This window comes from Panthera onca, chromosome D3, assembly GCF_046562875.1.
Source record: "Panthera onca isolate mPanOnc1 chromosome D3, mPanOnc1 haplotype 2, whole genome shotgun sequence".
Classification (NCBI taxonomy): domain Eukaryota; kingdom Metazoa; phylum Chordata; class Mammalia; order Carnivora; family Felidae; genus Panthera; species Panthera onca.
This window is the reverse complement of record NC_138350.1, coordinates 20090808-20113574: the sequence shown is the minus strand read 5'-3', so window position 1 is coordinate 20113574 and position 22767 is coordinate 20090808. Positions and strand designations below refer to the sequence as shown.

Below are 22767 nucleotides of genomic sequence, written 5' to 3'. Positions count from 1 at the left end.
TTCTGTAAGAAGGAGGGTCTGGTGGTCATTTACTGAAAATGCATTCATAAACCTTCAGTGGCTCCCTACTGCCTATGGAATAAAGCCTATATTTTTTAGCTTGGCATTTGATGGTCTGCAGTCCATTCTCCTCATTCATATGCCTCAGCCAGGTTCTCCAGGTAATGCTATTCACCGTTCCCTTCCTCCCCACACTGCAGTTCTATCTCTGGGTTATTGCTCATGTTGTTCCCACAGTCTGAAATGTCCTTTCCTTCTTTTCTTTCACTAATAAATCCCACTCTATCTTCAAGACTTGCTGAAGTGCTGCTCCCTCTGTGAAGCCTTTCCTGACACCCCAGTCAGAAGGAATCTCCTCCTTCTGTATTCATAACAATAATCATTCTGCAGTACTCATAATATGTTGAAAAGTAATGTTTCCAGCAAGCTTCTACCTACATCTCAGAAAGTTTTGAACTGAGTTTGAATGGTCCATCTTTAATGTATTTAATAAGAACACCATGCATTCCTCTAGCATTTTTCATTTTTTTGTTTTGATAATAACATTACTGAAATATAATTCAAATACTGTATAGTGCTTATTATGTATGTATATTTGTATGTATGTTTGTATGTATGTATTTACTTATTTTAATTTACATCCAAGTTAGTTAGCATATAGTGCAATAATGATTTCAGGAATAGAATCCACTGATTCATCTCCTACATAGAACACCCAGTGCTCATCCCAACAAGTGTCCTCCTTAATGTCCCTTGTATAGTGCTTTCATTTATTTAGTAAATTTTTTTTTAGTTTATTTATTATTTATTTATTTATTTATTTATAGCACAAGCAGAGGAGGGGCAGAGAGAAGGAGAGACAGAATCCTAAGTAGGCTCTGTGCCATTAGCACAGAGCCCAATGTGGGGCTCGAACTTACCAACTGCAAGGTCATGACCTGAGCTGAGATTAAGAGTCTGACTCTTGGGGCACCTGGGTGGCTCAGTTGGTTAAGCATTCGGCTCAGGTCATGATCTCATGGTTCGTGAGTTCCAACCTTGCGTCAGGCTGTGTGCTGACAGCTCAGAGCCTGGAGCCTGCTTCCGATTCTGTGTCTCCTCTCTCTCTGCCCCTCCCCAGCTTGCTCTCTCTCTCTCTCTCTCTCTCTCAAAAATAAATAAATATTTAAAAAAAAAGAGTCTGACACCTAATAAACTGAGTCACCCAGGTGCACCACTGTATAATGCTTTTAAAAAGAATATTTCTTAAATTTTTTTTATGTTTATTTACTTATTTGAAGAGAGAAAGAGCGAGCACGTGTGCAGGGGAGGAGCACAGAGAGAATCCTGAGCAGGCTCTGTGCTGTCACCACACAGACTGGTGCAGGGCTTGAATTCACGAACTGTGAGATCATGACCTGAGCTGAAACCAAGAGCCAGATGCTTATCCTATTGATCCAGCCAGGCACCCCAAAAAGAATGACATTTCATTAGGCACCTTGAGTATGCTTGTAAAAATGGTATGAAAAGTTCCATTTTCCTTATTTAACAAACATTCAGGTGGAGTGACTTGCTTGAAGCCACACTGTGAACTCATTGCAGAGCTGCACCAGGGAAAGGTTTTTAAACCTGAGCTTCAGTCTTCTTGTCTGTCATATGTAGGTCCCTGCTCCTTCATCTAAGTACAGTGGAGTTCTAGGGGAGTAAGGAATGTGGAAGTGCTTCAGAAATAAAGACAGTAAAAGAAAGTACAAGTATATGGGAGTGGGAGAGGTATGTCCTTTTGGCAGGCAAAGTTGCTCTGTTCTAGTTTTATACTAAATTTTTGACCTTTCCTCTTCAGGCTATGTTTTCCACTAATCGTGGGACTGTTGGAGGCTTCTTCCTGGCAGGACGAAGTATGGTGTGGTGGCCGGTAAGTTTTCTCTGAAAACTATTTGCTTAACTACAAAATTCCCCATAGAAGGCCCTATTCTTCTTGGCTTTGGGTGGCAGTGATTCTTCCTTCCTGCCTTAAATCCCTGATAATGGGTCTTCTGCTCACCAGGTCTTAATCTGGATGAACTTAATCTCTTGTGGTAAGGGAATAGCCTTTAAATAAATGTGCTTGGAATCCTTTACTGTGTAAGTAGAGGAAGAGACTACACAAGCAGATGGTGTGGAGAAGCAGAAAGAACACACAGACTGAAGTGATCTTGGGAAAACCTGAACTTCCACCTTTGTATCTATAAAATGGGGATGATAGTATTTATCTTCCAGGAGTGTTATGAGAAATGGGTACCTCTTATGGGGTGGAAGCTCAATAAATAATAACTCTTTTACTACCTTTTTGTTATGTTAAGTCCCATGAAAGAGAGACTTTATTTGTCTTACCTTGGGAGCTGAAAGCAATGCCTGATACACAAAGGAACCTCAATAAGTACTCATAGAACAGATGGAGAGGAGCCCCTACTGTTCCTACAGTTTTTTTTCAACTCTTGGAGGATTTTGTATGTTGTATATTTGTTGTATATTTGAGAGGTATTTTTCCTGATATTCGTACATGGGTGGAACTATCCCAGTTAAAGGACACGTGTGTGGGTGGAAGAGAAACTGGGAGGCCCCTTCCATCCTATCAGCACAGGGCTCTGGCTGGCTTACCAGTTAAGTCCAATGACCATCTCAACCCAGAGTTCTCACCAAAATGACTGGTTGACTAAATTAGCCAAGTTGTGGAATTTTTTTTTGGACTAAAGATATAAGCAAGACTAGCTGGTGAAAGAGGTGGCTAATGAAGCATAGAAACAATGAAAAGAAAGTGACAGCACTGAGTTGATTGGAGGAAGAGAAACAAGAAAGTAAAAATTGTCACTGTCATATGCAGAGCATAAAAGAAATTGCAAGGAAATCACATCACACCCTGAAGTTGGCCTTTGATCAGCTGTTTTGGGATGGGTTTTAATAACTGGCATCTTCACAGTTGCTTGGGCTATCCCTGAAGTCATTTCTGCCTTACCCTTAAGGTGGCTAGAAATATTGGGCAGATGCTGATTTCTTTGGTGGCCCCATCATGGTGCTCCCTCCTGACATATTTTATCTTCTCGAGCATTGTACTTTGGTGCTTTCCTAAAAGCTGGTGTTGAATAGGCAGCTCTGATCACAAAGTTCAAGATGAGGCTGGGTCAGTCCCTCTAGAACTGCACTGCCTAGTATGGTAGCCACTAATCACGTGGGCTATTTTTAATTTTTATTTATTTTTGTTTTTTTATTGTTTATTATTTTTGAGAGAGAGAGAGACAGAGAGCAAGCAGGGAAGGGGCAGAGAGAGAGGGAGACACAGAAACGGAAGCAGGCTCCAGGCTCTGAGCACTCAGGACAGAGCCTGACATGGGGCTCAAACTCACAGACCGCAAGATCATGACCTGAGCTGTAGTTGGCCGCCCAACTGACTGAGCCACCCAGGCACCCTCACATGGGCTATTTAAATTGAAATTAAAGTTAGATAAAATTTAAAAATTAAAAATTTCTTCCCACACTAGCCATATTCCAAGTGCTTAATAGCTACATGTGGATAGTGTCTGCCATATTACATAGTATAGATCTAGAATGTTTCCCCCATTGTAGAAAGTTCTATTGGACAGTGTGCTGTACAGATTTCAGAGCCAAGGCTGGATGAAATCTTAGTGGACTTGAGATTTGTTGAATTAAAGAGCTGAATAGGAGGTTTATTTATTTTGGAAGCAGTGCACCTTCCACCCCATCTAATGCTTCACTGCTCCCTACAGTATGCCTGCCAAGTGCTTATTTGCCTTCGGTTTGCATCCAGACCTCCTCCCCCTACTATGATAGGAAACTCTCATACCTCTTCATGTAAAATTTCTAGGGCTGCTTTATTGGGGATAAGACCTCAACTTCTAATCTCTGGGTCATGGAGAAGCCAATGAGAGCAGTGAGGGGGTGGTTTGGGGCAGAACCATTCTTAGGAGATACGCATTTTGGGCTAGGCCTGGGAACACATCACATCTTAACTAGCAATGATGTCTTTCTTCCTGATAGCACCTGCGAGTGGGTCTGGGCTGAGATTTAGTTGGTAAAAGGATTTAGCCCACCCAAAACATGTAGGGTTCAATGGTTCATGTGGAGTTTCCTGTGGGTATTGTTTACCTTACTCATGTCTCAGTGTTGGATTATTCTAACCAATGGAGAAGCATGGCATCATTCTTCTTTTGCGCAGAAGTCACTACTTCCTTGATGGGGCTGATATTCAACTTCTTCTCCCAACAATGGTTTCTACCTAAGACTTTGTGAGATTATATTAATGGTTTGTAAACTTGCTTCATCAGAATCACCTGGATATGCTTTCCAAACATACAGATTTCTAGGCCTCACTCAAGACCTCTTAAAGAAAAAAAAACTTGGAAAAGAGTCCCAGGAACTTGCTTTTTATTTATTTTTATTTTTATTTTGAGAGAGAGAGAGAGAGACAGAGAGAGAGAGAGAGACAGAGAGAGAGACAGGGAGAGGGGCGGAGGGAGAAAGAATCTCAAGCAGGCTCCACACTCAGCACAGAGCCTGATGTGGGGCTTGATCCCACGACCCTGGAATCATGGCCTGAGCTGAAATCGAGAGTCAGATGCTCAACTGACTGAGTCAGTCAGGTGCTCCAGGAATTTGAATTTATAAAAAGCTTCCCAGATGCTTTTGATTATCAGGCAGGTTTGATAATTACTGGTTTGGATAGATGCTTATCTATCTGGTCAGATATACTGAAACTGTCACTATCTGGTAGGGATGCTAGAGAAGGAGATTCTTGAATGGAGGAGCAATGACTTCTAAGTCCCTTTCAACTTTGAGAATGCTTTTATGCTAGAACATTCTAGCTTTGAAGTCAGTATATCTGATCTGCCACATTTACTAATTGTGTGACTTTGGTCAAGTCACTGAACCTCCCAGAGCTTCAATTTCTACCTCTATAAAGTTGGAGAATAGTACCTGCTTTGGAGTGTTCTTGTCAGGATTCAATGAGATAATTCATGTACTGCACTCAGCACTTGGGAACTACTCAGTAAATGAAAATATTAAGAAGTATAAGGAAGATGGGAGTGACAAGGCAACCTCCCAGTTGACACTTGTCTGGGGCATAGGACTTAGTAGCACCTAGTAAATGAAAACTAATATTTATGTGAAGCTAGTACTGCCACTTCACTTAAATTTAACTTTCAGATCAACCATGTGAATAAATGAACATGGTTTATATGTATGTTTATTTATATTGCTATAAATCATCAATGATTTATAGGACCACAATGACCACATTTTAACAACTCTGAGATTGGCTTATGTGTTATAATCAATCAGTGGCAGCCACAGTTTAAATGCTAATGTTTTTTCTTTCTTTGTGCTACATGGTATGTCTTACAGTAGTTGGTGTCTTAGATTCAATAAAGTATGGTTATATTCTAAAATAGTGAGTTTTAAAAATATGTTGACTGTAGGGGCACCTGGGTGGCTCAGTCGGTTAAGTGTCCAACTTCAGCTCAGGCCATGATCTTACTGCTTGTGGGTTAGAGCCCCGCGTCAGGCTCTGTGCTGAGAGAATCCCAAGCAGGCTCCATACGGTCAGTGTGCAGAGCCTGATGTAGGGCTCTATCTTATGAACTGTGAGATCATGACCTGAACCGAAATCAAGAGTCGGACGCTTAACTGTGTTACCCAGGTGCCCTTAAAATGGTTTTAAAGCACTATTGCAATACACACTTGAAAGAAGGAGTAAAGGAAAATATAGCATGTGAGAAAATGCAAATCTAAGTATTTTTCCTCCAAAACTGAAAAAGAGTTTAAACTATATTAAACCTATACATCTAAATTTCTCTTTGTATTAAAATACAAAGTCAATTTAATCCTGTCTGTCGGGCCTGGAAGTTCATAATTGGAATATCAATTCTCAAATGTGCAGGCCCGAGGAGAACATCACAGGGCTACAGTCTTTCTGGAGCTCACATCTCTGTCAGAAACCCCCTAATGGACACTTTTCCCTCTCCATCTGCCTTTAGCCCTGTCGCTTTGTGCTGTAGGAGGAGTGAGCAACAAGAGAAGCTCTGGGAAAGAGTCCTAGAGTATTTTAGGAGGAAGGACCTTGGATCAATACATCAGAGACTTGGGGGACTTGAGTATTCACCCTCAAAAAAAAAATAGGAGGAAACTGGATCTTGAAAAGTCCAAAAGGAGATTGAACAGAGAGGCCAGTTGGGAACATTCCTGGGTCTTAGGGGACTTTGAAAGGAGCAGTTATGACCTGCAACAGGTGAAAATTTAGGAGCCCTGGTAAACGACTCCATTCCTAAAAAGTTAATGAGGCTGAGAGAGAGAGAGAAATCATATGCACCTTGGCCTGGGTGTAGAAGTGAGAGATAATTAAAAAGGAAGAGCAAGGATTCCAGGGCTGGGTTACAGAGGAGACAGATTACACAGGCAGCCAGGCAGGGAGGCCCCCAGAAGTCTGAGTCACGGGTGAGCAAGCCAAGCCAACTGAGTAACATGAAACCATGATATTACCTTTTGTAACTGTGGGTTGGTTCGTGGCCCAGGATTCCCTTCTGTAGTTGGAAGCTTTAACAAACAGCTGTGTGCTATGTTGTAATGGTTATGTGGGTATGTGGGAGATGGGAAAGCAGGAATGTGAGCATTGAAGGGAAAATTCCCCACTCCTTGTCTATTGGTAGCAGAAATTACTCAGATAGGCTGGGCCCCAGATACACAGCCCAGTGGAGAATTCTTTTTTGGAGGAGAGTTTGGTCACACTTACCAGAGTCAGCTCCAAGGAAATGGGTGGGGTACAATGGGGTTGAGTCAACCCTTTGAAAACCCCCTTAAATGAAGAAGTAAACATTCCAGAGGGAATAGGAACCTCACAAAGAACCAAAGGACTTGGGTTGTCCCAGCTTTGTGACATCGGGCAAATCATTAACTTCTCTGGGTCTCAGTCTCCTCTGTAATGAGGAACAGTCAGATTGAGCATCTCAAAGGTCTTCCAGGACTAAAATTTCTTCCACAGAGGAGGAAACAAGAATGGGTGTGGGCATGCTAGCCAGTCTATTGCCAACGAGGGTCTTGAAAATTGAATGGCTGTGTGTCTCTCAATAGCCACAGTTCCTTTCCTTCTTTTATTATTAGAGAATCATCAGAGAGGTGTATGTCACAGTGACTTAGGGCAAGGGTTGACAAACTTTCTCTTTACAGGGCAAGATAGCAAATATTTTTGCTTTGTAGGCTATATGATCTCTGTCACAACTACTCAACTCTGCTGTTGTATCATGAAATCAGCCATGGGCAGTACATAAATGGATGGGCCTGGCTGTATTCCAATAAAACTTTATTTACTAAAAGAGGCTGAGGACCAGATTTGGCTTATAGGTCCTAGTTCGTTGACACCTTGTTCAGGCCTAGGCTCTGGAGTCAGGCTGCTTGGGTTCAAATCCAGCTTCTCCCCATTACTAGCTGTGTGAGTTACTAAACATCTCTGTGTCTTACATTTGTTATCTCTATAATGGGGATAACAGTACTTCCTTGAGATTGTTGTGTGGACATATGCACAGTCTCAGAACAGTGCCTGGCACTCAGCAAATTCTCAGGTTTAGCTCTTGTTTTTCTTTTTTCAGCTGAAAACTTTTGAAGGACTATTATATCCTGTATTTGATTGAATCCTTAGTGATCCAGCAAGAATGGAGATTAACCCCATGGGTTGCCCAAGTTCACACAAGATAATGACAGAGCTAGGACTCTCTCTATTTTTCTGTTATTCAGGTCTCTTTCTTATCTTTTGAGATGGAAATTTGAGATCAATAGATGTAGTCTAGAGGGTTACCTGAAAACCAAGAAATTCTTTCAGTTAGGGCTAACCAGAGACCCCCTTGAATATTTTCCCCAAGGAAAGAAGATAGCTCTTCATACTTACTAAACTTTCTTGAGTAAAATATATCTGATTTGATATTTAAGTCTGTAAATCCCAATGATCAAATCAAAGTTCATCCACTTAGGATACTACTGGGGTGCATCCTGGAAGAGTCTGGTAGATCTAAGACCTGGGAACATAGGACATGAGAGAGAAAGAGCATGAACTAGGGGAATGGACATAGGAGAGGTAGAAAGGTCACCAAGGGAACAAAGCTCAGGAAAATGTGAGATGAAGGACCAACAAGTACTTGACTTTCATAAGGTTGAGTGGAAGTGACTGCCAAGTCCAGTTGACCCTTTCTTCCTGCTGGTTGTCTTCTACTTCCATATGGCTATGTGTGCTTTCATTTATCCCAGGGCAGAGCCTATGTTTTTCTTAATCTTTTTTTTCTTCCAATACCTAGTCCAGGACCTTGCATCTACTGGGAATTTGAGAAATACGTGCTAAATTAAAGAAAAAGGAGGGAGGAAAGGGACATGTCCTCAGACTCTCATGCTGGATCCCCTTGTTGATGTCACCTAAGACCTCAGCCTGCATTCTGCTCTCTGGAGCAGTGGCCACAGAGTGTAGGCAGTGGTAAGAATTCAGGAGGTTAGGAAAGTGCTGGGTCCAAGTCAAAGCCTTTCTCTAGCAGTGTTCCACATTTCTGTTTCTATGTACAGAGAACTTTTTTTTTTCCTTTAGACTTCTTTTTTTTAAGGTTCGTGGTAGTAAAACTGGAAAAGCAATCCTGGCCCCAATCAGAGTGCCTGATTTTAGCTCTCATTGGATCCCTTGGGGAAAAAAAGGCTGGTGTGACTATGCTTCCTTACTATCAAAAACATTTTTTTTTTTAAGGCTGAGACAAGATTTTGCAAAACTTGGCTATTCCCATAGATATGTATCTCTTTTGTGGTGAGAGTTTTTTGCTTAACATGCCAGTTGCTGCCTTGCTCTTGAATGGCCTCTCCTCTCTCTTCTCCTTTTCCTCTTCCTCTATCACCACCTCCTCCTTCCCCTATTTCTTCTCTTCCTTCCCTCATCCTCTCTCCCTTGTCCTTCTTGCCCTCTCTTTTTTTGTCAGGGCTATTTCCCTGCCACTCTTCATGGCTTAGTCTCCTCTGAAGAGTTTCACTGATTAATGCACAGCCACTCACCACCCCATGTATTCTTTGTGTTCTTAGGCATCAGTTGATGGGTGTGTAGCCAATTTCCTGTCATATACTTGGTGTATAAGCTCCTGCTTTCTTCTTTCACTCTGGATACCTTCCCAATATTTTCTAACATGTTAGTGCTTCCCCAGACAGAGAAAGGAAAAAGTAAACTATAATCAACATTTCTAGTTGGTTGAAGTCAGAAGAATGCTGAAACTATCAGCTATGATGAAGTCTTTGGATTATTCATGTTAGAAATGTATCTGGGTTAGGGCACCTGGGTGACATCTGACTTCGGCTCAGGTCATGATCTCACGGTATGTGGGTTCAAGCTCTGCATTGGGCTCTGTGCTGACAGCTCAGAGCCTGGAATCTGCTTCAGATTCTGTGTCACCTTCTCTCTCTGTCCCTCCCCAACTTGCACTCTGTCTGTCTCTCTCTCAAAAATAAATAAGCATTACAAAAAAAACCCTAAAAAAATAAATGTGTCTGGGCTTTTCCTTTCTACCATTTGCGTGGCACATTTTGAGTCACTGAGACCTATATGTTTTACTTTGGGTAAATTTTATATTAGGGAGGTGATTTAGAGTTAGGGTTAAGACTAGAGACTCTGAAGTCACTCTGCCTTGTTTAGAACCCCAGATCCCCCTTCCTAGCTTTGTGGCCTTGGGTGAGTTATTCAACCTTTCTGTGTTTCAGTTTCCTCAACTGAAAAATAGAGATCATAGCACCTATCTTTTTTTAAAATTTTGTTTTAAGTTTATTTATTTTTGACAGAGACAGAGTGCGAGCATGAGCTGGGAAGGGGCAGAGAGAGAGGGAGACACAGAATCCGAAGCAGACTCCAGGCTCCAAGCTATCAGCACAAAGCCTGACATGGGGCTCAAACTCACAAACCATGAGATCATGATCTGGGCAGAAGTTGGCCGCTTAACTGACTGAGCCACCCAGGCATCCCCATAGCATCTATCTTAGAGAGTTGTTTTGAGGATTCAATTAGATAAATATGTAAATCATTTACAATAGTATGTAATTAGTCCTACCCAAACTGGCTATTCTTAATATCATTATCGTCATCATCATCACTTTTTTATTAAAGTAATCTCTACACTCAATGTAGGGCTCAAACTCATGACCCTGTGGTCAAGAGTCTTATGCTCTACTGAGTCATCCAAGTGCTCCCATCATCATTATTATTATTGTATCTCATCTTTAGCTCCTCCTTCTTAAACTGTGAATTCAATCATTTATCCATTGATGCATTGCTATTACTTTATTCTACATTTACATGTTGATTACTTATTATATGCCACATTCTGTGTTAGGTGCTGGCATATATTAGTGTGTGTGTATGTGTGTGAGAGAGAGACACACACACACATTCTTACAAAATTATATAATCCAAAATTATATATATATCCAAAATTACAAATAGTGGTCTTAAGAAAGTGTATTTGAGTCAAGGGTGGGAGGGAAGAAAAGGGGTGTTTCTCAAACTACATAAGAGAATCAGGAAAGATCTTTCTGAGAATTGAGCATTTAGGCTGAGATGTGAGGAATCAGAAGGAGGCAGCCATTTGAAGATTGGGGGAAGAGCAATCCAAGCAGAAGGGACAGAATAGTCAAAGGCCTGAGGAGGGAAGGATCTTGGGATATTTGAGGAACTGAAAGGAGGCCAGTGTAGGGGTAGATAATGCATTTCAGTCAGGCCCTCTGAGTGAGGGACTGCAAGTTGATGATCCCAAGGATGAACCTATCTGAATTGGTGAGAGGGTTGGTTGGTCTCTAGCCTCCTTGACCTATAAATGCCAAGAGAAGACCTCACCTGTGTTTTGTGCCAACAACCTGTGGGAAAATGCCAGCCTTGGCAGTGGTTTCCTGATTTCCTGCCCTTTTGGCTCTTAGAACAAGGAGAGAGATTTGTGAAGATAATGAGTGAAAGGCCACCATTGTTTATGGAGTGCATGAGCTAATGTAAACAGAGATTATGATGGCTCTGGAGCAAGACCTGTGTCTAAACATTTACCAGAATCTCAGAAATAAAATGGTCTGAATATATGAGTCCCACCTTCTCTTCTGTCCCAGTCCAGGAATTGTGATCTTCAAGAGATGGCAAAAGTCAAAGGTTAAATCTCTCCAAATCTCCCCTATGAAAAGATACCTTATGAATGAAATCAAAATAGTAATTCAGGTTAAAGACCAGTTCCTCAGAGGATGAGGGAAGAATCTGAAATACAAGCATGATGCAGATATATACATGCTGTTCCTAAATTTACAATGAAATGGGTAGGGAGGCCTGACCCGACTGTGCTCCTTCAGGGAAGTTGAGAAAGAAATGTCTGGGGAAGGAGGAAGAAAGTCAGAGTGGCACTGTGGCCTCCCTTTCTGTCCCTTGGACATTGGTCATGTTAGACTGTAGGACTGTGGGCAAATGACTGCTCTGGTCTTCAGTCTTCTTACCTGTAAAATGAAAATGAGAATAATCCCTACCTCACAGACTGTAGTAAGCACGATGTAAGATGAAGTGAATGAAGTGCCTGTCCCGACACTTGGCCAACAGGAGGCACTGTAAAAGTCATCCCTTCTCCCTTTCTTATTTTCCCAGGACAGGCCTCTCAAAGTGTACCCACCCCAGCAGCACCAGCAAGACCTGAGCTCTAGTTAGAAAGGCAAAATTTCCAGCCTCAACCCAAACATTGAATCAGAAAGTTGAAGGAATGCGGTTCAAACATCTGTGGTTTAACAAATCTAGGTGATTGTAATTAGTGTTGCCAGATTCAGCAAATAAAAATAAAGGATGGCCAGTTAAATCTGAATTTCAGACAAACAATGAATACTTTTGTAGTGTTTGTATGTTTCATGCAATATTTGAACATAATTTTATTAAAACTGAATGTGTTTATCATTCAGATTTTGCTGGTTTTGTGTATTTTTACTGTAGATTCTGATGCATGCTATAGTTTGAGAACCATTGTCTGAGGAGGACATACACAGGTAGTTGTCCACTGCCTTAGGCAATTCTTGACTCTTGGGTTAATGGTTCAGAGTGTACGCATACTATTTTACTTTCCTAAGGGTGTGGAAGTAAAGATAGAATTAATGCATAAATTTGAATCACTTTCTTCCTTTGGGCTATAATTTTGTTTTCATTTGAAAATGACAAGGTCAACCTTAATCATTTCCAAGTTAATTCTAGCTCCAATATGAGATGACTGGATATTGGTAAATAAACAGGCTGTACCATATATTTCCTATTTCCTTTTTCCTGTCACACAAAACATAATTTTTAGGTAGCATTCAATGACATTTCATGTCTTTTTCTGTATTGCCCCCAACAAACACATGACTTCCTTACATACTTTGTTCTTAGGCTCTGAAAGTGAATCTGAGACAGCTCTGGAATGATTTCCCTTTATTGTTAAAGGTTTTGATGAATTGTGTTCTGCTTATAAAGTTACACAAATTCATTGTGGGAATATTGGAAAAGTATGAAAACACGCTCATTGTTTTCTCTTTCAAAGATAACCACTGTTAAATTTGGAGATATAACTCTATGTCTCTGTCTCTGTCTATGTCTATGACTATGTCTATGTCTATAAAAAACTGTATATTCTTTTTTTATTTGGGATTTTATCACTATCACCTTCCCACCATAACATATTCTTCAAAGCTATGATTTTAATGGCTGCATAATATTCGATCACAAGTATGTACCTTAATTTATCCAGTTGTCTTCCTGTGGTTGGGCATTTATGTTGATTCCAACTTTCCTGTGTTGTAAATAACATGGCAATGGACATACTAATGAAACTCATGTATAAGACTTTGTCTGCATTTCTTTAAAATTTTTTTTTAACGTTTATTTATTTTTGAGACAGAGAGAGACAGAACATGAATGGGGGAGGGTCAGAGAGAGAGGGAGACACAGAATGTGAAACAGGCTCCAGGCTCTGAGCAGTCAGCACAGAGCCCGACGCAGGGCTTGAACTCACAGACCGCGAGATCATGACCTGAGCCAAAGTCGGACGCTTAACCGACTGAGCCACCCAGGCGCCCCTGTCTGCATTTCTGATAATTTTCTTAAGGTACTAAAAAGTAGGATCATATGGTGGAAGGAGATGAGATTTTGATATGTACCAACAACTGCTTTCCAGAATTGCATTTCTATCAGAAATATATGGGAGAACGTATTTACTTGCCTGATGGACTAACCCAGGAGGTCAGATTCCACTTGAGGTCTTGTTCTTACTAACACTGATCTTATAGGTCACCATATTAACATCTCAGAGTAGTGCATAATCCTAGCACACCCCATTATTCTGCTGGGCCCCATCTAGGCCTAGCAGGCCAAGTTTATTGCCTCTTCCTCAAGAGAGAGCCATCCTTGACATGTCCCTGGGAAGAGTCTTAACTCTCTGTAACCAGTGGAAATAAGTATAGCTCTAAGGCATTCAGTTGCTACCATCCAAGGATTTGATACACCAGTCCACTCACTCACTCAGCAGACTTTTACTGCATGCTTGTCATGTGCAAGAAAGGTCCTATGCTCAGCAGAAGCAGAAATCCTCTTTGAGGGCTAGAAGGTTTGTGGGGAATAACACTTGGACAGAAGCAGTGTCATGCCCCTGGAGAGTACAACAGATGAGGATTGCAGGTGAGAGACCAGAGGGGTAAGAAATCAGCTCTGAATGGTGTCAGTGGAGAGATGAGACTGGGATTCCTTTTGAAGACTGGGTCAGTGTTTTAGGGGCATAAGAGTTGATGGAGAGGAGGTTGAAGCAGAGGGAAATGGCATAAATAAATTCAGAAGGCAGGAATGCCCAGAGCATATCTAGGAGACTGAGTTAGTATAATTTAGCTGGAGTGCAGGGGATGTGAAAGGGTATGGAGAGGCTGCTGGGAGTGGAGAAAGAGGAGGGGGCTGTATTGCAGAAAGTCTTGAAAGCCTGTAATTCCTCTTCCCAGTGTCATATCATGGCAGAGGAGTCCTCCAATCAGCAATGTTTGTTGCTTCTGGTGGTGGAGATTACCCTCTGGGAATTCTTATAACCCAATCTCTTGAGGAGAAAAATTGTAGGATTTCCCACAAAGCCTTTGAGTGGTATCTGTGGATTTCCATTTGAAATGTCTTGATAATTTTGCTGCAGTGTGAGGATATTCTGGAAGTCTTTATTTGACTGAACCAGCCAGTTCTGAGGTTTTACCTGTGAGATTGGTCAAAAATTCTTTCAGTCCACATGCTTGTGTTGGCATGTGGTTGAAGAGACAGTGTCTCCCACTGGGAAGCATGAGTACCATGGTAACAGACCTTTGAAACTCTGGAGGTTAAGTAGAGAATTTTGGAGAAAGTCCCTTTCACCCCAAAGTTTTTGTCCTTCACACCTTAACATCCTAATTTTGTAGTTAGTCCCTGTGCTCTTTTTCCTGAAGAGAGGTCAAACAAGTTTGTGGAGATAACAGTGACATTTAGTACAGTGTAGGTAGATTTCTCAAACTTTATTGTACATGAGAATCACTTGAAGAGCTTACTACTCTGATTCAATAGGTCTGGGGTGGGGGCAGAGGATTTGTCGTTCTCATAAGCTCACAGGTGAAGCTGATGCTCCTGGCCCGTGGAACACTCTGTGAGTAGCATGGGTTCAGGAAGTCCATTTGTAGGGCTGTGATAAGAACTGAAGAAGTGATCATTGAAGAGACTAATGTCTGCCTTTTTTCGAGGAATAGATGCAATCCCTGCTAGCTTCCAACTTCTGACGTTAATAGTTGGTAGGGAGAAATTAATTTGGCCAGATTATTTTCCTTTGTAGTTTAAGTGGTTTTCTCTTTAGGTAAGGCTTATGGGAGAATATCATATTTGTGCCAAACCCTGGAAGAATCGAAGTGAAAAAATTTTAAGTGTTAGAGCCACTGTATTGTTGAGGTAAACCAAATTGGTATTATCAGGAATCTAAACTGCAATGAGAGGGAATCTGTTCTTGTTAAATGGTCCAAATAATTTAGAGGCAGATTTTCTGACAGTGATGAGAATTAGAGGGACTGGCTTAGTCCTTACTACCACCAGGCACTCATGGCTGAGTGACAGATTTAAAAGAGGATTTGAAGCCATATAATGTTAAAACCGTATGGGAAGTCAGGAAGGGCAGCCTGTTTCACTCTGGATGGCCCATGTCTAAAGTGGTTCATTTGGGCCTGAGGCCCATCTGGTGGACACTGTTAAAACTGAGGGCAGCAGATAGTAACACAGATGGTGAGATTCAATTCCATGGCCAGTGAGGAGCAGACACATGAGAAGAGGAAACTTAGCCTGGAGAAGATTTGAGGGTGGGCATAATCCCTTTCCTTAGACCTTGGAAGAGCTAGCTTGTGGGAGAGAGATTTGACTTGTTCTGTATCACTCCAGAAGGCAGAATAGACAAATGGGTAGATTTCACCTCAAGGTAAAGAAGGACTTTTTAACCATTAGAATTGTTCCTCTATGGATTCAGCTGCCTTGTAAATTGGGCAAGTTCTCTGTCACTAGAAGCATGGCATCCAGAAACCAACCATCACTTGGGGGGGGGGGGTGGGTATTGCAGAAGGGATTCAAACTGTGACATTTGTGGGTCCATATAACTCTTTAAGACTCTGTGATTCTATAATTTCTCCAAGTATTTCCCATCCTGCCAACTTTCTAGGGTAAGAAGTTTAGGTAGTAAAGTATGATTATGAATTCCTCCAAATTCAAAGGAAAATGTAGTGTTTTTTTTTTTTTTTCCATTTGTGATGTCACATTATGTTATTTCCCTGATTACCATGCTATCAAACCTGTTGGGTGTTGTCTGACCCAGCTCATCTTGCACAGTTACAGTAAAGCCATCTAAATACTTATAATAGCTTCCTGAGCCCCATCAGGGGATGAGGAAGGCTTGGAAAGACGTTAGTCAAAAGCAAGGTCAAGCTGGGGAAATTTTAGATGAAGTCTAAAACCCTGAACTCAGAGGCAATGTGGGAGGAGATTACAGAGAAGGACATGATGATTCATGTCACTGGATCACTCCCTGGATGGGGCATGATTCCCAAATGGGCATGAATGTGGGTGAGGGGTAGACAGAGGGAGAGTTTGGGAAATTAGAATGATGAAAGCATTGTTAATGAGCTTCAGTGAGAGGAAGGGCAGAATGAAAACCTGGCAGGGGAATGGAGGTGATAAAGCAATGGTGTCTGTATTAGCTTGCTTGGGCTTCCATAACACAATACCATAGACTGGTAGCCTTAAACAAGAGAGATTTATTTTTTCACAGTTCTGGAGGCTGGAAGCTCAAGATCAAGGTGCTGTCAGGGTTGGTTTCTGGCGAGACCTCTCTTTCTGGATTGTAGATGACTGCCTTTTGTCTGTGCATTCACATGGTCTCTTTTCTGAGTAAAAAATGAGTGAGAGAGAGAGAATGAGAGAGAATGAGAGAGACGATGTCATTTTCTTTTTCTTATAAGGACCAGTCCTATCAAATAGATTAGGGCCCCACCCTTATGACCTAATTTAACCTTAATTACCTCCCTAAATACCCTATCTCCAAAATAAGGTCACATTAGGAAGTTAGGACTACCACACATGAATTTTGGGGGAACACAATTCAGACTCCAACTGTGTCCATTGTAGCTCTTGTGAATTGTCTTTGAGGATGAAGTGATTATCCTCTTGGAGGAGAAAAAGGACTCTGAGGGTCAGTAAAATGTCAATCATTACTGATTCATAATCTCATTTGACTTCTGAACAACCTGTCATGAGAGAAGATTGAGGCTCACAGATGTTATGATCACCCAGATAGTAAGAGGTTAAGAAAGTATTCAAACTCTAATTTTTATTTTCATACTTCCTTCTCACTGGAGGGGACTCTAACCTGAAATCTTTCTGAATTCTTAGGACTATGTCTTTAAACCTGGAACTTCCAGGAAGACTACTTGGCAGGCCCATTTGGATGTTGAGGAGGTTCTCTGAATAGGGAAGTGGGTTGATCAGAGTTGTGCTTTGGGGAACTGGCCATGTGTGTAGGGGGAGACTGGAAATTATCTAGAAGCCTGTTGAGAGATAATCACAGCCTGTACAAGGGCAGTATAAGAAGTGCTAGATGCCTTTGACATTGTGGAGGCAGAGTCAGGGTTTTGATAAATGATTGAGTGAAGGCCATGGGGTGAAGGGAGGGAGTCCAGAATGAGGCCAAGGCAAGTGACTTGGAGAAGAGTAGTGACTATGACAGAAATTAAGTAAATCTGTGCAAGGCAAAGCTCTCCTGGCCCCTATTCCATCAGACAGTAAGGGGGTACCTCAGGAAAGCCAGCAACTTCTTAAAGTTCAATGTTTCCCTTTGGAGAGGACTTCTTGAACTTAAGGTTAATCTAATGCAGTTAATCATTACTGGTAATTATGCCCTTAATAGTACAACATTAGGCTTAATAATTTATCAAGTGAGAGATGATAAATGAAAAGATAATGGATCATGGAAGGCAGGCTACATGACAAAGGTAATTCTGATTAAAAGTGGACTGTTATCTCCATCCAACTTTGAGGAGAAAGAGGTGAATATCTCTGAACAGCCTGCTTTCCTCCCAATTTCCCCTTCTTCTTTTTTTAAAATTTAAGTATAATTAACATACAATGTTATATTAATTTTAGGTGTACAATATGATTCAACAATTATGTACAATTCTCAGTGCTCATCAGGATAAGTGTACTCTTTTTTTTTTTTTAATGTTTATTTATTTTTGAGACAGAGAGAGACAGAGCATGAACAGGGGAGGGTCAGAGAGAGGGAGACACAGAATCTGAAACAGGCTCCAGGCTCTGAGCTGTCAGCATAGAGCCCCACGCGGGGCTTGAACTCATGGACCGCGAGATCATGACCTGAGCTGAAGTCGGCGGCTTAACCGACTGAGCCACCCAGGCGCCCCAGGATAAGTGTACTCTTAATCCCTTTTATCTATTTCACACCCCCCTGCAACCTCCCCTCTGGTGATCACCAGCTTATTCTCTGCATTTAAGAGTTTTTTTTTTTTTAATCTCTTTTTTCTTTGTTTGTTTTGTTTTGTTACTTAAATTCCACAGATGAATGATATTATATGGTATTTGTCTTTCTCTGATTGACCTACTTCACTTAGCATCATACCCTCTAGGTCTATTGTTGTTGCAAATGGCAAGATTACATTCTTTTGTATGGCTAAGTAATATATGCCACTGTATATATATTACTGCATCTTCTTTATCCACCCATCTTTGGATCCATTTTCCCCTTTTTAATAAATGGCATCCACCTACTCAAGTCCTGAGTCTAGGAGTTACCCTTGATTACTCTTTCTCTCATTTCCCACATCTGATCCTTCAAGGGTAACTCTTAGATTCAGGACTCCTGTCAACTTGCTTCTAAAACACACTCCAATCTCTACACTTGCCCTTGTCTTGACTAGCTAGCACCAGAGACCGAGCCACTGTCTTCTTATGTAGATACAGCAATAGCCTCCTCTACATTTTTATGTTTTCTCCCTTGCCCCCAACACTATCTTCTCCATGTACTTGAAAACAATCTTTAAAAAGCAAATTCAGTCCTTTCTCTCCACTGATTAACTGCCCCCCACTCCCACCAGTGTTTTCCCACACTTAGAATAAAATTCAAACCTCCTATCCTCCTTGCCTGCTAGGACCTTCCTGATATATCCCTGCCCAGCTTCCCAGCCTCATCTCATACCACCCTCCTCCTTGCCTACAACACTCCAGCCAGTCTGCCCTTCTTTTTGCTTCTTAACTACAACTACTTTCCTTCTGATTTGACACATTGGACTTCTTTTATCACTTCAATCTTAACGTAGAGGGCATCTACACAGAGGGACCTTTCTTGACTCTCCAATTGGAACTAGTCACTCTATCATACCCTCTCTGTTCTCTTTACAGCACTGACCATTCTCTGATCTCTCTTTTAAAAAATTTTATTTATGTTTATTTATGTTGGTTAGAATATAAGATTCTGGAGAGTAGGGATTTTGTCTGTGCTATTCACATTGGAGTCCCCAGGGTCTAGAATAGTGCATGTTACATTGAGTTGATGCTAAATTAATATTCACTGAGTGAATGAATGAGTGTACTTTTATATCGTTATTGCATCATTCCAGAGACTTTCTGACCTGGCCTTCAGGGAACGCCCTCCTCTCTGACTTAACTATTTGGTACTAAGCAACCATTACCTTATATTGGAGGTAGGGACTGATGTAGCTAGGACAGTTTCTTGGAGTAATTTGTCTTTTGTGAAATACTTTTCTTTGTTTTGTTCCAGATCTGGACCATCTTAGGGATAATAGACTAATAACTACCAGCTTTCCCCCATTGCTAAGCAATAATGGGGATAATTATACTAGTTTGATAATTATCAAATGGTGCTATGCCTCTCCTCCTGGGTACAGAAGGACTCTAAAACTTCCTGGGGTTCTCTTGGAGCTTAGATGCAATTGAGTTGATGGCACAGTATTATGATTAGTTAGTGCAAGATCCTTCTCTTGTTTTATCTGATGTTTTCTCTTCCATCTCCCATTCACAATCTCATTCTCCTTTTTCCTTCCAGGCTTCCAATCTTGGGTTTTTAATATATATCCTTCCAATCTGTCTTCTACCTATGTATTTAGACATATGTATGTCCTTGAAAAATACATGTGTTTTGTGTATGTGTCCATGGGGTCTATGAGACCTTTGTAAAAAATAAAAAATAGAAATACTATACTGATTTAGGGAGTTATTATTAGTAGCATCTCATGTTTCTTGGGAGCACATGGGATCATAGAATTTAATAGTTAAGAATCATTGGGAAGTATAGGCTCTACCCCCTGACTTCTCTGGTTAAGTGAGAGGGCTGATGCCCAGAGGCTTCCTTTAAATGATTTCTTTTATCAAAACTGTCTGCATTTACTGAAAGCCAGTATTGGTCAAGGTCCTTGGTCAAGGTACTGGTCAACTGTTGGAGGACACAGGGATGAATGGCACAGGCCCTGCTTTTCAGCTGACAGCCTTTTGGAAGACTTATAAGGGAGGCTTAGTGAACTGTGGGGTTGCCCATATTTTCTTCACTCTTTGGCATTGGGCTGACAAAAAACCCCACAGGTTTGTATCAGATTTGATCTGATTTGGGGATACACATTGCCTTTTCTTCCATCCTTTCCTTTTCATCTTCACTATTACCCAAGACCCCACATCCATCTTGTGAACCTGTGGTCCCAATGAACACACAGTCAAGTTCCCAGCCTGCCTCTGCTATTTCTTGTCCTTCTCTTGGGTGACATGTCTCTTCTCTCTTTGGTCTACCTCTGAGTGTCCTGGACCATAGAGTTCTTACCAGATTTTCTCTTTGTGTTTCCAGGTTGGAGCATCTCTCTTTGCCAGTAACATTGGAAGTGGCCACTTTGTGGGGCTGGCGGGGACAGGAGCTGCAGCAGGCATCGCCACTGGGGGCTTTGAATGGAATGTGAGTAACATCAGAGACACTGTGTCCTGGAGCTGGAAGGAGTTTTAGCAGTCAGCCAGTCAGCCACTTCAGTCTATGTTTAGAGATGCTCTGAGTGTTAGGGAACCAACCAGGGACACCCTTGGATGCAGATAGAAGAGGGGCACAGCTTCAGGAGCCCCAGGGTCCTGCTGCTCTTCTACCAGAGTAACATGAGAAAACTACAGATATGATGGCAATAGTGTTTTTTTCTTTAAAAATCCAAGCCCTCCTATTAGGCTAAGCAAAATTAGTCAGAGAAAGACAAATATCATATGACTTCACTCATATGAGGAATTTAAGATACTAAACAGATGAACATAAGGAAAGGGAAGCAAAAAGAATATAAAAACAGGGAGGGGGACAAAACAAAAGAGACTCTTAAATATAGAGAACAAAGAGAGGGTTGCTGGAGGGGTTTTAGGAGGGGGGATGGGCTAAAGGGATAAGAGGCATTAAGGAATCTACTCCTGAAATCATTGTTGTACTATATGCTAACTAACTTGGATGTAAATTAAACAATATATAAATTTTAAAAAATTGTTTAAAAATTAAAAAAAATCCAAGCCCTCCTGTACCCTTTCGGCCATATTGGAGGTTTGGAAATTCTTACCACCAGATTCCCATTATTTATTATTATTATTATTATTATTATTAATTATTATTACTTAAAAGTTCTCTAAATGGTATTTTACTCCTTGTAATCAGAGAAGAGGCAAGAGGAGCTGGGATGTCTGTGGGCAGCCCCCTGGTGTCTCCTCCACTAATGCCCTACTGCTGTTCCCATGGGCCAACTGAGCAGCAAAAGCCTCTTTCAGTTTCTGATGGCCACTTAAGGGAGTTGTCCCCAGAACCCCAGGAGAAAATGCTTGCTGATTGTCCTATAGTAGTTGAGGGTCCTGCAGGCAGCAGGGTGAGTTAAGGTTCCTCCTGGTATGACTTTATGTGCTTTTTTTTTTTTTTTTTTTTTTTTTTTTTTTTTTTTTTGTCTGTTTCAGGCCCTGATTTGGGTGGTTGTCTTAGGCTGGGTGTTTGTTCCCATTTACATTAAGGCTGGGGTAAGTATCTGCTCTGTTATTCCATGTCTTGCCAATAATGTATATTTATATATGTTTACATATGTATACACATATATGCACACACACACATATATAATATGAGCTCCATCCTCCTGAAAGCAGAGGAGGCTTTATGGAATAAGTGACAGAGAATGACTTGTGTTTTGGCTTTCTTTTCCAGGTTATAAACTTTTGACTACTTTTTAAAAAAAATTTTGACTACTTAAAAGCAATTTTTTTAATGTTTATTTATTTTGTTATAGTGTATTGTTCATAGTAGGCATGTTGTATAGGGATATATATCTATCACTTCCTCTTCCAGGGCAAAGATCTGCTTTCTTGGTTATGTACAGTCATGTGTTCATTTAAAAAAGTATTTATTGGGCACCTTAAATGTTCTGGGACAATACCCAGCTACCCCTGCAGTGGTAGGGCATGTGGGAAAGAGATGAGCAAATGGCTGGAGAATAGGGGCCATCTGGCTACATCACAGACTTCTCTGACCCACGAGGGGTTATATATGCTTAACTTTTGAGCATATATCTGATGCCATGTGAATGCCACTGCTCTGCTTGCTCTGGATCTTCTGGTCACTCTGATTGATGGCGACCTCCATTACATCCCATGCAGGTGGTGACGATGCCAGAGTACCTGAGGAAGCGATTTGGAGGCAAGAGGATCCAGATCTACCTCTCTATTCTGTCCCTGTTACTCTACATTTTCACCAAGATCTCGGTGAGTCTACTGCCCCGGGGACGGTCATTGGCTATCTTAGAACCTGCCCGCTCCCTCTTCTTAGTACATCCTGGCCCACCAAGGGACAACAATATTTGTTTCTATTAACTTGGTCCCTTAGTCTTCTTATTCTAAGGAGTAAAGTCCTATTTCATGCATCAAAGAGCCAACACATGGAATTCCTTACCCTTCACTATGTGGAAGGTTAAAAACATAAACAGATTCAAGAAGTTTCAGTGAAAACTGTTCTTAATAGAAGACTGAAAGGAACTTCAGAATATCTAAGGGCTAGTTCTAACCTTAGAGTTAGCTGTGAGTCTTTGTGTCTGGAGGGATCAGAATTTGGCTCTAGGTGATGTTTCTAATACACTTAAACATAGGCAGTCAGTGGCAACTCTTGAAGTGACCTCAGAAATTCTCCCTCTTCTTTTATG

General features: G+C 41.2%; 1 protein-coding gene across 1 annotated transcript in view; it reads left to right on the top strand.

Moving 5' to 3' along the window:
• Positions 1-22767, top strand: part of SLC5A1 (solute carrier family 5 member 1) — a 71398-nt gene that overhangs the window by 5380 nt on the left and 43251 nt on the right. The window contains exons 2-5 of the mRNA XM_060612604.3: positions 1823-1894; positions 20418-20522; positions 21539-21598; positions 22229-22333. Coding sequence (XP_060468587.1) covers positions 1823-1894; positions 20418-20522; positions 21539-21598; positions 22229-22333 — 342 coding nt within the window. The remainder of the gene's footprint in view (positions 1-1822; positions 1895-20417; positions 20523-21538; positions 21599-22228; positions 22334-22767) is intronic.